Here is a 15,678-nt window from a genome sequence, read left to right on the forward strand (position 1 = left end):
CACAAAGTATACAGTGTTCTCATCTCAACCTGAAACGATACCAGAGCCATCTGGTAGCTGGAGCGAGTTACGGTAGCGTTGTTTAATTCCAGAGGCAAAATGATACATCGTATTAATTTTTAATAAGTTAGCAGCGGAATATTTTTCCAATGTGGTGATCCGTGATGGAATAATGAACAATGAAAGTGCTGCGGTACGAGATAAAAGTCTTCCAAGGGCTTGTGCAAGCAGTTGGAAAATTATACACAAACGTAATTCCCCATTTTCGGCCGATCTTACGTATCCTTGCTTTCGCGATGAATTCCTGGCTGATTAGTCATTCCGATGAATGATTCAAGTGAAGTCATTTCGTTTCTTCTGAAGCAAAATCTTGGAAGTCATAACGTCGTGACTGATTTCACCGCTTACGAAAACCACTCTTCCGCTTCGATTAGTTCGCTATGTCGACCTCGGAAGAGTCTTCTTTTTCCTCGATTCTGCGAGGTGAAACCAGCCATGTACGTGGTCGTTGTGTTTTGTACAGCGCGATTATCGGACTGCGGTTTATAATATTTAGGAAAAATAAAGTATATTTCTGTATTCAGGAGGTAAAATGCTACACGTGTAAGATTAGATCTATAGTCAAATATAGTACACAGCTTGGTGTTCCTTCGCATATGCCACTTTATCATTCAGGATAAAGGGTCTAAGAACGAAGTTAAATAAGAAACACCATGAGTTTTTGTATTCAGTAACTTTTTCTCACATGAGTTTATCCAATGATGTAGAAGATCTATAGTGGGTAAAGAGGTTTTCCTCCTAAATCAAATCGTAAGCGAAGTTGTGACCTACAATAGGAAAGAGGCTCTTGGTGGTGGTGAAGGACCACGCAGGAGCGTGGCGGGGGGGGGGGGGGGGTCGTAACTTCCCTTTGACCTAGTATTCCTTAAAAAAGGAATGTCAAAGGCAGGTTGAGGACTGACCTACTTAAAAAAAAAGTATACATAACCACCCCCCTCTCGGAAATATTGGACACGCCACTGCAACCACGTGATGTGCTTACGCGGTCGCAAGTTGCATATTCCCTCTCGTTGGAAGAAGCTGGTCGCCAGTAGAAAGAGTAGAGCAAGATTTCGCGTCCAATTTGTGTAAATATTATGTACCTTTCGGCTCGCTCTACTTTTTTTTTAAGTCTTGATTACAATGCAACGACCCTAACACTACGCCATCGAGGAGGCCAGGCCCTCTATCTCTTCTACACTAGGTTTATCCAGATTTTCAATTTGGAAGGTGCAGTGGGAAATTTAGCGCCGAAAGACTTCCAAATCAAGCCTTTGTGTAAAATTTTTGGTGACAAACCACTGACTGGTGTTCGAATACATGTCAGTCAATTACTATCTACTTCTCTGACTGCCTTTACCTTCACATGGAGCCAGGAAGGTTGAGTTTTTCCTTTCTGCTTGAAGATATCTTTCCAGCTACTCGTAAAATCACTGGTGATGCGTCAGCCCGTACTCAAAAAGGGAACTTCATCTATTACAGGACGAACATCAACTTCGTTAATGTTTGCATCCAATTTCATCACGAAATTTGTACACAAGTGCTCCTATAATCGTTATTTACATACAAGATGACGTTCCTCTTACCACCGGAAAGTGGTTTCAGAAATTTATCATCGTTTCTGCCTCTGAAAACCAACCATGCTCCCTAGTCTAGATTTTCACACAACGCCAATTACATTTTGACATTGATTGGCAATAGTAATAGAGCCGCACGATAAGACGAACCCCCAGCCTGACGTTTGAGGTTCGGCTTTGAATTCCCCGGTGGACGCAGCGCTGACAGTTCGGTGGGGAGCGAGTCTCTTCAGCTGTCAACCTGTCAGCTCGGGGTGCGAATCTCCGTATTGCGATTCAACAATTCATGATCGTGGATTTGGAAGATCTTTTGCCTTAGGTGGTGCGGCATCTGCGCTGAATTCCGTGTTAATACTGCATGGGGGGCTCCTTAATGATTTCGTCACAGGCTTTGTCGGTGGGGATGTAATGCCTTTGTCTTGTATAGTTAAGCCAGTCAGGAATTAGGATTGGGTAGTGCTGAGATGGATTGTTGAAGTGTGAGGTGACTGACTCGTTCTTGCCTTGAGTCTGTAAATAATAGACAGAAAATATACACAAGTACTTGAAAATGTACGATACACACACCACATCTATATATAAATAATCGGACAGCCACCCCTCCCCCTTCTGTCTTGTGCAATAGAATAATGAACACAAACTGGACATGTACTACAATGTTCAAAAGGTCTGAACATGTGTAAATGGTGTAGTAGATGACTGTGGACCTATTTTTTTTCCTAATTATAGTTAATATATAATGATTTAATGTCGAATTTATATTTGCACCCGTGACATTTTAATAATTCAAAAATAAAAGTTGAACAAATACATTTTAAATATAGAAACAGTATTATTATGAACATAGAATTATATATCAGTCCAATATATAGATTCACACTGTTTGGAAATGGTATAATGTATCTTCGTCAAATACAAATAAGACCAGTTCGTTCCAGCGCCATCTTGCCATCGCCTCGAGCCATACGCAATCGAGATAGTGGTTTTAACTATTACTTCCAGTCTGGAAATAAATGTCTGTGAGATTTAACGGCTCCTCCAATGTGGTAAATTTGTCACAGCCGTGTTACTTCATGCACAATGCTGGAATCAAAATATGGTTTACAGGGTGACATAAAAGCAAATTTCGGTAAAGGTCAAAGACTGAATGTTTTTTTAACATTAAGATGTACAGCCAACGGCAAATATTAATACTAGCCAAAGTGTCCATCACTTTTTTCATTCTCTTTTTATTCTACCGGTACAACTGTGCTGTTTTAAGAAATGGAATTCTGTTGATGCGAAGCACATGTTTTCCTGTACTTCGTTTTTATTTCAATTCATGATCATCACATTGTGGAAAGATTGATTGATTGATTTGGTGTTTTAAGTCCACTTTATGCACAGTAAGGCTAATTGGAACTGGGCCTACAGTTTAAAGTGGGATCCGAATCACCATGTGCCTCCACCGGATATCGAACCCGGACCATTTTGTGGAAAAGAGATTGAACAAAAATTTGTCATTGGGTATACGAGGTGGGAGAAGTGAGTACAAAACATTAACATAACGAAGAACATAAGCTATTTTCATCATTCTGACTTGTAAATAATAAACATAATTCGTTCGAGGTTTTTGTTTTGCTTTATACAAGTAACTGTAATATTCAGTGTTTCAATGTGCATACGTTCAGTATATTCATATGGAACTCACTGGCTAGTGCATGGCTTCACTTGATTGCATTGCCGTTGGTTCGAAATGTGCATCAGTACAATGAAGAGTCTTCAGATATGCCAGTCTTGCTCTTGATACATTAAAAAAAATTAATAATAAACCTAATGCCACGCACCTTTTAATTCTAACTCTAACGAAATGGCGAGAAGAAATTTGTTTTTCAAGCCACGATGCCTGCATTGGAAATTCCAATAGTTATTACATTCCATCTGTATTCAAGAGAGGTGCCGAGTGTATACATTTTCCCAAAGGCAACTTTTGTTCTGTCCTACGTGTAGTTTTATTTTGTGCGCGCCCGCACATAATTACCATGGGGTAGAGACCGGTTGTTTAGTATCCAAGATGGAAAAGAAAAGAAAAAAAAACAAGCCTCGACACCCGATGGTTGATTGGTCTTCGTGTTTGTTGCTTGGGTCTCCAAATCATCATTATTATGCATGCGAGATCCCAGGGAAACCTGTTTTGTTGGTGAGAAGCATGGAACTTCCATCAGTTTTTCAGGTGTTTGGGGGAGGGGGAAAGGAGAAGGCCCCCTGATAATTCTTCTCCCTTATTTCCCCCCTCTCCTGTGTCTTCGGCACCGAAGGGAGGTCTTCTATCCCAGACTTGATTACAGGTTATTACCTCGTAGGGTTGGCAGCCGTGGTTGGCTGTTGGCATGCAGGCTTGTTGGTGTAAAATTCCAAGGCCAAGACTTTGAAACTACCATCTTCTTAAATCTTCTTTGCCTTTCCACTATATACCTTCCCCCCTTCAGAGTCATCAACCCGCCATTTTATTCCTGACCTTGAATAGTAAAACAAAAGAAGAAGAGTGGATTTTTGTTGTGTTTCTTGGCGCGAAGTATTGGGGAAGAGTGATGGATGTTTATCCAGCTACGCTTTAAAATGCACACGAAATACATTTTTGAACATTGTGTACCGGTAGTTAACAGGAAGGAAGGATGCATTACGCCAAATGCACCACGAAAATGTGCGCCACGGTGGTAGTTTTCGCGATTAAATCTTTGGTGGCTATCGTATCTTGCACTCAGGGAAGCAAATGTACCGTAAATGATGTGACGTGACTAAAAACATTCAGCGATAAGTAAGGGGACGAGTTTCGCAGCTTTCAGCCAAAGTATAAATTATCACTTTCCGGCTGTTAAATCTAGTTTTGTCTTTTACGATCTTCCGCCACCGGAAAGGTAGTCGGCGTCGTGGTGCACGAATGGAGTCCAATCAGACAAATTCGCGGGATTGTATACTTCAATATGTCCACACGAGAAGAAGCCTTGTTGTATACGTTAAGTGGTTTAGCTTGCAGCATTTGCGCCACACTAATGGCTACGTGAAACCAAAGGATTAAGTAGACGTTGATTGAAGAATGTTGGACCTACTCGAGCACAAGTCAGGCCGTAAGTTCGTGGTCGGTACACAAGTGGGGCTAACATCTGTATTTTCGAAACAGTTGTATTACTCTCTGCTGTACTGCCGTAGAGACGGCAATCTTGTTGTTGAGCTTCAAGTGGAATCCGAATCACTAAGTGCCTCCACCAGATGTGAAACCCGGAATCCCTTGATTAAAAGGCGAAGACGAGGGAGGATAGATAATCTTGATTGTAAAGTAACCTTTATATTAATGAGAGTAATTGGCCACCTCTCTGTCTAATAGCTAAGCGCACAGGTTATAAGATTGCATACAGGCGTTTGAAAACTGATAAAAATTGAATTAAAATGGGAACCAGAAAAGCAGTTCACGCCTGTAGTAAAGAGACACCCGAATTCTGCCAGAATTATCTTCACAGTATGAAAGAAAATGCGGTATCAAAACAACTTGAGATATGCTTATCACATTAGCCAAGGGTTTGCTTCCTGTAAAAAGTACATTCCTGAGGCCAAATTGTCTTATTTTGTAAGAAATTGTTAAAGAACATACACCCGTCGAGTGTAAATTTCGGATTTTTTTTTGTCGGGGGAGGGTTGTATATTTCTTCTGGAAAGCCTGGAACAATATTTGAATTCGTTCGGGGTTACTGGTTCTTAGCTATTCTTAAACCCGCTTTAAAATCCTCGGGGTAAATTATTAACTCGCAATTCATTAACTTATTCATCACGCATGATAAAACGTTTCATCTTTACATAATATGGCAACCTGTATATTTGGAATACCGTTTTTGTTCAGATTGAGAACTCCCTTGTTTTGTTTTGTTTCAATGACCAACAGCCAGTTTTTACGCCAACAGTGCGTGTTTATAAGGTAAAAGCATTCTTACGTAGTTGAACTCTCATTTATTCGATAGAGGTGCCTTGTAATTTAATATCGCCTTTGTTCTTTCCCGAAAGTGGGATTCTATTACGAACTGACGACTTGAAAACTGCCGATCGAGTATGTCTGCTCACTCGGGGAGTGGGAGTGAGGGAACCTCACGTACTCGTCTAATTGGAGACCCCGCAAAAAGGATTTCGCAGGCTAACCAGGTTTCATGTCTTTTTTATTAGTAAATTTGTATTTTGTACTCTCTTGCCCGTTTCGCTGCATTATTAAGAAATTGTAGTGCGCAGCTCGAATAGCCTTCAGTGCCTTCGAGTCGGGGAGGAAATTAGACGCGGAGGCGGGAGTGCATCCAGGTTGTCCATGAGAAAATTCCCAGCGTGAACTTGACTTTCCACCACATATCCGGTGTAATCGCGCTCTTACCTAGCTTCTGGCTTATAATCCAAGTTCATTGTCAACCTTTTTTGTAAAGGAGTCAATTTTAGAATGGAGACTTCACATGATTAGTGATATTTTAACTTGTGTTCGTGTGAAGAGAATAGCTTTAATTTATCTATGCGTTTAATTTTGTTGTTCGTAATATAACGGTGGTGATAATTTATCAGCAAGGCAAGGTAGGTAGATAACAAGTGAGTCGATAACTTATGGTACACAGCCATTGGTTGACGAATGGTGACGCCACTTTGAACTCTATTTTCATAAAATTCCGTGCAGAGGTGCTCGGAGCTAAATGCGATTTACGCGTACTAGTTGTCATCCCACATTTCGAAAGGAGAACGGTTAAAGCAAAATAAAGCTACGTATACTCACAAAATTTACACATCTGTTGAAACATCATAAGAGTTTTTCCTCTGGTTTCATAATCAAAGGATTTTTATTTTTAACAGCAGTTATACTGCTCATCTGCATGTGCCACAATCGAAATTCATGTTTCGTTGGGAGAACTTGCTTTCAATGTGTATTTGAAATGGCGCGGTGATTTGTTCCTGAACGTTAAAGGTCGTTACGTCCTTTCTTGTGGTTTGTTGGGCGGAGACTTCACTTTTCTGCAGCTGCACCGAAGAGTGCAAGGGTATGTTGAAAAAAAAAAGTAACGTTCACACATACCAGTTTCTTCACCTTTTTTGCCCGTCTGCTTTCTTCCAGTAATTGACAATGTCCAGTTCGTGAAGCCAGGGGCACTCTTTTGGTGGACAAAAGTTCGTCCCAGCTATTTTTCGTAGATAGTGTAAAGATTGACGGACAAACCTCCAAAAAAGGTGGCTGTAACAAGAATAGGTCTGCCAGCAGGTTACCCTACCAATTATGTAGCAGTTCCTTTGTAAAAGATTTCCCCTTACCTGAGACAGGTAATCTAAAATCAGAAAGGAACTCGAAAGAGAGAAGGAAATAAAGGGCCAGGGAGGAACCACGCCGAGTTCACGATAATAGCGTAGACCTGACCTTGTCCTCTTCAGAATTCCAGTGGTGTGTTGCCTCTTGTGAACGGTTCCTCGGCATGGCAGGATCATTCAATGCTCAATATAAAAGAAGTTCATAGCGATGGATAAGAACCAGATGCACAGTGCACTTTAAGATCATTTTTAGACCAGAAAATGCAATATTTGTTATCAGTGAATATTGTAGTTTAATATCACGTTATAATTAAATGCTCTGGCCCAACTACCAGGTTTCGGTAATTGCGCAGTGTGTTTTAAAAGCGCAGCATGCAGTAATATTTAGTGTTAGTAGAAATGATTTGTGCAGTCATCGTTTTTGCAGTAAATGTGCTAGCTAACTCTTGATTATGTTGATTTATGCTGTCATTGAATATATTTACAACATAGTGGAGTTCACAAATAACATGAGCGTTCAAGATAAGGCATTGACATTCAGGTATTGTCTCATTGATAAGGTTGCCAGCCCTTTCACTAAGCCGACTTCCGTGGCTGAGTGGTTAGCACAGCGCGCTACTACGCCGGTGTCGGGAAAAATGCGCCCGGGAAAATTGCGCTCTCGCAATAAAAGTGGGAAAAATGCGCCCTCCCAAGAGTAACCACAGTGAAAAGTGGGAAAAATGCGCCCAGCACACACGACCTTCACCAATATGATAATAGGTTGATTAAAACAACCTTGACGTAGCTTCCCCTCACATTTAACACAGGTTTGGGACTGTCAGGAAAGATAATTTTTTTAAAAAAAAGTACAGTAAAAATATTCTCTTTTCTGGCGTGTTTAGAAGTTGGAGATGATGTCCTTTGTCATACTTTTTTTTTACTTTTGTAATTTTAATTTAATATGTTGTAATTTTTATTTTATTTGATTAAAGTTTTTATTTACATTTGTATTTCCATTTCTTGTGACCTCCGTTGACGATCTTTTACTCCATTTTTTGGATGTACGCCAGACTTCTCAGGCACTTGGTAAGGTCCTTGGGTGTGCTTGTTTTGTAAGTATGTAAAATTTTGCTAATCTGTTCATCCAGTTTATGTCAACCATGATTCTTTCTGGATTCCAACCCGGTAAACTTTCCTTCATTTTCCCAAAAAGTAGGTCGTAACTTTATCTTTTTTTTGTTCGGCAGGAAGGCGAATACTACTGGAGCGATGTTAGTCTCGTTATCTCTACTGCAAAGATCTGCGTGAAGAACTGATTGTAATTCTGCAGTATTTCCCTGCCTTTGGAGCTACAAAAAACTAGGATTCTCTGCTCGTCTCCTTCATCTAGCAAAAGGAAACTTGAACTGTCGCCCATTTTCAGGTCTTCTTCAGATAAAACGATGTTCTGTCTGGAATTCGGGTCCCGACGATCTCCTTGTGCCTGGCTCCTCACATAGTTCATGCTGCGTTTGAAGCTGGAGTACACAGGAACTTCCGCCACGAGGTCGAATCCTTGATTAAACAAGGGACCCATTTCTTTCTGGTAGAGCTTAGACATAGATTCGTCACCTTCTCTTGCTCGCTTCTTAGCTGCCACTCGCTTAATTGTGTGCTGGGCGCATTTTTCCCACTTTCTAATGTGGTTACTCTTGGGAGGGCGCATTTTTCCCACTTTTATTGCGAGAGCGCATTTTTCCCGGGCGCATTTTTCCCTGATTCACTACGCCAGGGGTCCCAGGTTCGAATTCCGACCTGGGCATGGTGTTCTTTTTAAGTGTCCCTTCATCATCTCATCACCATCTTCGCGATTAACTAAAAGTGGCAGAAAAGCGAAGTAAAATGAGCCAAATTAATCAATCCTTTCACTAAACCTCAAATATCACACATGCAACGAAATAGCTGCTTATGTGTTGAAAAACTAGAACGAAAACTTGATCATAGCGTACACGGATTTATCTATAGCCACTTTTTTAGTTTATTGTCTTCATAATTTTGCAACTTCAATCTCATAACATAGTAAATAACAAGTGAAGCTGTAAATAACAGAGTAAACATTTCAACACAGTCACTTCTTCCACTTCTGGGTCATTTACAAAATGTATGTTCAAAGAGGCAGCTGCCAGATTTTGCAGAGTGCGTACTTATCCATGAAAGCGAGCACAATATTGCACATTCGTATCTCCAGGAGGGAAAAAGGTCTGCGGCCTTCGTTGAAGTGCTATAGAAAGACACAACGAATAGGCAGGCCTGTTTTCTGTGATCGAACTACTTGTTCAGCCATTCATTGTATTCTGGAAGGGCTTAGAAACCGTTCTGGAACGAATGACAAATCGTATTTGAAAACAAAAGCGATTCTAATGCTATTAACGTACTCGTCCGTTGCGGTTGGTTCGATCTCAATTGCCGATGAGCACATCTTTATTTCGTTTTCTCTCTTGAGCCGTTTGCCACCTGTGTGTTGTGTGCAGACTCATGTCTTGCAAAGCTCGGTATCCGTGTTTCTGAAGTTCCGAGGGAAAAGGACTGCGCGGTTTTCACTTGGGAAATAGTCCGCACGTAAATGGGGAAAACGACCGATTTAATGCGAGCGGAAAAATGCAACTTTTTGTTTCCGAGATAACACGAATAGCCTACTAATGATAGCTTCGGTACGATTTTGGTGACAATAGCATTGTGCATTTCCTTTCTAATGAATGTTCTTCGAAGGATAAGGAGGCAAAGAGAGTGTGCTGGGAAACTAGCACAACATGGCGTCACTCAACTTTGATAGCTTTTTTAAACGTTCAACATGTCAGAACAGACATACGTTTTCTTTCACACAGTTATCGTAATCGGTGTGAAGAAATCTAGAATGATTGGTATAGATAGACACTCGTCGATCATACTTTTACACTTTAAGAATTAAGTCTGTGGGGAACTTTATTGTATACTAGCTGATTACCCGGCGTTGCCCGGGTATTTATTTATCCCAATCTTGCATTAGACAGGAAAATAATGAATTCTAACTATAGTGTAAAATGTAACTAATTTTAAATGTGATCGTGAATGTCACGAATTAGCTTAGCGACTCCGAAAACTATGGATTCGACACTAATGTAGGTCATTTGTGGCATTTTATTTTTCACCCCATGCCGCCGATAGGTGATGAACTTGGGAGTTGAATCGCCATGAGAGTGTCACGAAAACTATGGATTCCATTCGCAACACAGCCTGAATGTTAGCCAACCCGAGAAACACTATCGTTGTGCAGATTGCATAGAGTCACGGATGACTGTGCGGAATTTAATATCGGTGGTTCTCTTCCCACCCCACCCCTAGGGATGCCAGGGGTGTCTTACCCCCACAGTATTTATTTCCAGATTGGAAGTGATACGTGTACCAAGTTTGGTTGAAATTGCTCCAGGCGTTCGAGAGTTATTGCTGAACAAACATACATACATACATTTTTATATTTTTATATATATTGTGGGGTTGACCACTTTCTCATATGTTGTCTATTCAAGGTATTATGTACTAGATATTTAGTGGAAACTATTTTCTCTGGTACTGGCTCGATTAGAAATATGCTAAGATGAACAAGGACTTACAAGACAACCCCAAATCTCACACACCCTCCTGCCCTATCAGATAGGTATGGTATCTGTGAAATGGTGTTGATAAGGGACTTATCCAGAATTTTCCACCTTGGGGATAAGGGAGATTTTGGGAAGGTGGAAGAGTGAGTTTAGCACTACAATGACCATGCACCGGGGTGTGGAGCGTTTGGGTATGTGTGTGGATAATCGCTGATGTTGACCACGGGCTGCCGTAGGTCAACATAAACCCGAAGATTCAGATTGAACAGGAATAAAAAGCGCTATTTCAAAGTCACTGCATCATCTTTCATCGAACCACTTTTGTCATGTCTCATTCTGTTCACTTTCAGTTTTTCAGTACCATGCAGAAAAGAAATTCAACTGGTGTAATTTACTTACCTTCCTGGTTTTTGCGAGTATATTCATGCATATCCCGTGTGAACCACAGCAGCAATTTACTGGCTGGAAAGAGTGTGTTTCTTGCTGGCTGTGATTATTCTGGACCCGAGAAACGCCATTGCAGCGTCACGGTTCTCATTTGTTTTTATCCGAGTACGTGTTTCCTCCCATTTTTGCCAATGTGGAAGTGAATTTATGGAAAAGCCTTGAAAATGTCAAATCGTGGTACATGATGTTATTGCAGGTAATGTTTCTACTTAAAGGTTTGCTCAAAAGAAACGTTTCCGGCCATCTGGTAAGACTTTCTTCTTTTTCTTCGCGCCGAACGGAAGTTGTTTAGCTTCGCCAACAAGACGGCTTTTGCCAACCTTGTTCTTGAAGCTGTATGCTAAATCGCTGTTCCACATAAGTTAGCACGACAGGAGGTGATATATGAGCACTTATTTTGTCTACAGGGCAGGAAGTATTTGAATATATGCTAGAATTGCCATATTTAATCGCAAAATATCAGAACATACTGAAAAAAATACCAAATTTTTGTATTACACTACAACCTTCACTGATTACAATAAAAATATTTACATTTCACACATGTGTGATTCGTTATATCTTTGTTCATTTCAGAACATTTTTCAGTGGAATTTCGAATATAGTTTGTATGTTTACCTTGGACAAAATCCATCGCAATCAAACAAGTCAAGACATTGAATTCTTCCAATTTGATACAGCCTACCCAGAGAAGGGCGCGAGTATATGTAGTTGTAGGTTATTTCAAAAGTTCTGTTCAGTATAATATTTGTAAAAACTAGTCATTCTCTTCAACTGATACGCAGATATACCAAGGATAATATATAATAAGGTAATCTTTGGATATACTATAATTTGTGGGCACAAGCGAATGTCTCCGTAAATCATCCAGTGATAAATATCTCATATTATTGCGCAGGTTTGTGTTTATTTACTGGAATTTTTGTTTTGTTTTCTTGATGCAACATTCATTAGCTAGGACAGGATACAAAGGCTTATTGGTAACCATTTTGCAACGATATTTGCACCATTTTAAATGCTAAATCGTGGTAACACTAGAGAATTACTGCTGCTCGGTGTTACTTAAGCTGCTGTAATAATAATAATAAAAATAATTATAAATAAATAAAGGTGAATGAAGAAGAATTCTGTGAGAATGAGATAAAAATTTTATGGCCACTGATGTACTGAGTTGTATATACGTATTTACTGTTAGTTTAAGTTGCCTCGGAAAGGATGTCACACGTTGACCCTATAAAAAGGTGGTCGCGCTGTATATGTTATATTTAAATGTGCTCTACGCGATTGTGTGCCATGTAATTAAACGAATGCTATTTCTTTTCAGGTGTTTGCCACATAGCGAAGTCTGATGATGTGAAGGACGCGCGGGAAGGTGAAGATGTGACGTTGGAATGTAGATTTCCACCGCAGTTGACATCGAAAGACCCAACGTATTACTGGATAAGAACGAACCAAGACGACAAGGATAATGTGGCGATTCGGCAAACACCGCTTGACCAAAATTACAGGTAAGCGCACATTTTTGGCTCTAGAGGAGTTGAACGTTCGATCCCTCTCCCTGGAACTTGGAATTGTTGAAAGAAGCAAAAAAGCGCATGCTTATGACCGTTGATTAAATAAATATTTTTCAGTTTATTAGTATTCCGGCAAAATATAATATTTTTTTCAGAATTTGATGTTTTCCCATTCTACCAATTAATTCAAAGAATAAATGATTGTCCCATCATGTTCCCAATTCCCAAAATTATATTTTGTATGTAAGAAGCCGCACAACTTTGTACCAAAATTTCCCAATAACTTCCAACGATTTTCTTTTGAGGTATAAATAAAATCTCATCATAATGAAAACAAAGACAGGCATGCTAGATTGTTGACATATCAAGTAGAAGTCTCTCCTCAAAGATGTAATAACAACAACAATGATGATGATTATCAACTACTGGTTAAAATCAATACAACCAGGGCCAGAATTAAAGGGGGGAAGTAATTATTATAATAAAATATTTGAATTTATGTTTTAGATAGATCATAACTGTTAAATGTATTCGCTATCAACTAATTTTTCTTGTTCATGATGTGCTTCAGTTTGTATGTCCTGTATAAAGTTTATTTTTGCATACTATAAAAATATCCGTGCTTTGTAGCAGTATTTTGATGTATGTGGTCAAAACTAGACCTACTACTTGTCGAAAAGTATCTACCACCTGAAATTTTAAGTTGTAAATAAGTTGGTAGTGCAAATTGTGTACTAAGTCAGTGGGAGAGCTTTGCACCATTAATTCATCACCTTATTGTGGTAAGATTCTACAGTCTTGTCCTTTTCTTACAGGTTGGATTTCAAACCCGAGTTGGGAAGATATGATCTGCTGATTCAAAATGCAAGTTATAAAAGGGATAATGGAAACTTCATGTGCCGATTGAAAGCTGGTGGCAGCGGAAGTGAACTTCACACACATGAAGTGCAGCTCACGATATTAACACCTCCAGAGCCACCCAAAATCAGTGCTGCTAGCTCTACATCCACGGAAGGGAAGAAGCAAGAATTGACATGTTCCAGTGCTGGAGGAAGTCCAGATCCAATAATCAGGTATGCAATTCGTGAAGCAAACTAATACCATTTCACCTCAATTATTGTTATTTCTACATCTAATGTTTACGCAAATGTAAGTGAATGCCAATTTGGTAAACAAGATTATCAAACACACTTTCTGACACAAAAAGAATTATCTTTATAGTTTCTCCATTGTGATACTCCATGGAAACCTGAGATGTTAGTATTCAAATATCATAAGACGGTATCTAAGGCTGCAACTGCTATTGTGAAGTCATAACAGGCCCTAGATAATTTTTTAAAAAAATTAAAAAAAAAAATATATTACATAATATATGAATTACATAACGTTTATTTTCCATAAAACTTTGTATCTTTTTTTATAGCCTAGATCTTTCTGCATTTGTAACCAAACACAATCTTAAGAAATATGTAATTTATATACATTTTTAAATTTGGAGTAAGTTTTAATCCTTCCACAGTTACTACATTAGCTAAAATGAACCACGCTATTAGTTGCTGTTGCATTCATGCCCTCATATGTTTGACATTAGTTGAAACTGCAAATTGCAAGTAATAATAATGATAATAAAGAACTAATATTTCATAATCAGATGATGTGACTTCATCTCAAGTAATTTTGTCTGCGTTAAAATTTTGAACATTTGTTTTCTTTATTAATTTTGAATACCCAGTGGCGGCGATTGGGTCCCAAAACGGGGGGGGAGGGGCAAGGTGCCAAAACTAGGAGAGCAAAGGCAGTATATTTCCCTTTGTAGATAAGATTTAGCATAGTGTGGGGCCAAAATTGGGGGGCAGGGGGCAAGTGACCCCCCTAATCGCCATCACAGTGAATACCTATTGCTAGGGACTTTCAATTTTCGTGATGCGCAAAATCGTGAAATGTGAAAAAAAGATGCAATTTGGAACATTCTGCACGTAACTACACCCCCAATGATGAAATGTGCATGAGTTTTATTCGCAAAGTAATGCGAAATGTGTGCTTTTCCACGAAATGAACACTTTTTCGCAATATAACCGTGAAATATCATCAAATTAAGTAGAAAACATGCAAAAACCGGCAATCGAGGTTGTGCGCGCAAACTGTCGATTTGTAACGAAACGTTTGACTAAAATTTTCTACCACTCGCAGCTGAAGAACGTTCGATCTTCGATCACACCAGGAAGAAGCTGCAAATTGGGATTTCCCATGCACATAATCTCAGTTCGAAAACTTCGATCCCTGTCAAGCTGCATTCCTTTCTTCCCCCGAATGTCTACTCAACTTCCAGTTTCATTGAACTTGCTAGCTGTAGCAGCGATAAGATTAGTCTGTTTTTTTTTTCCCCCACCGCTGGTATATACTGCTGATATAACATTTTATTTACTGTTCTCCTCAGTTTTTATTTACCATGCAGCATGCAATGAATAGCACAAAACATTACAAACTGCAATGAATTGTGATGACAACAGATATAATTAGCTTTAATAATGTGGTCTGTTATTGGTACTGATTGTATTTCATCACTCCTAACAGGTGGTACCGAGATGGTTCAAATTTCCCGCTGGAGTCTGTAGTGAAGTCTGGAGGATCCAGGGACAAGCCCACAGTAGCCATATTGTCATTGACCCCTCAAAGGACTGATGATGGAGCTGTGTATCGCTGCGTAGTGTGGAATCGAGCAATGCCCGATGGAGCAAAACTGGATGGGACAATCACACTCAATGTTAACTGTAAGTTTAGTTACATTTTGCTTGTTCAAATAAACAATGAAAAAGTAGAGAAGTTGATAGCTTGAATGCATGTAATAGGAGGTCAGTAATTTGTTCCCTTTTTGCATTATTTTGTACTTTTCCACTTGAAGTACAGAAACAGAAACATAATTACTTAATAAATAAGCAGAATAAGATATACTAGAAGATACATGTTCTTATGTTAATTGGTATAAAAATTAATAAAAAAAACTAGGTAGTGTTTTTGCCGACTTAGCAAGACACTTGGACCATGAAAAAGTGTCCAGCCAATACTTTCTGATACTGGTGTTGGCTCATCCCTGGTAAAAATACTTACAAATAACACATTTTACCATCTTCATGAAGGCATAGTCAAGGATAAATGCTATATATACACTCTATGAGAATGACACACCAACTTTTCTACACA

The 15,678-nt window shown here is 39.3% G+C and overlaps 1 protein-coding gene across 4 annotated transcripts in view; it reads left to right on the plus strand.

Annotated features, from left to right (window-relative positions):
• Positions 1-15,678, plus strand: part of ed (hemicentin protein echinoid) — an 87,152-nt gene that overhangs the window by 53,470 nt on the left and 18,004 nt on the right. For all 4 annotated transcript variants that reach the window (XM_083125135.1, XM_083125137.1, XM_083125136.1 and 1 more), the window contains exons 2-4: positions 12,288-12,471; positions 13,293-13,550; positions 15,052-15,248. In XM_083125135.1, coding sequence (XP_082981261.1) covers positions 12,288-12,471; positions 13,293-13,550; positions 15,052-15,248 — 639 coding nt within the window. The remainder of the gene's footprint in view (positions 1-12,287; positions 12,472-13,292; positions 13,551-15,051; positions 15,249-15,678) is intronic.

This window comes from Lepisma saccharinum, chromosome 7, assembly GCF_977018435.1.
Source record: "Lepisma saccharinum chromosome 7, izLepSacc3.1, whole genome shotgun sequence".
In the NCBI taxonomy this organism is placed as follows: Eukaryota; Metazoa; Arthropoda; class Insecta; order Zygentoma; family Lepismatidae; genus Lepisma; species Lepisma saccharinum.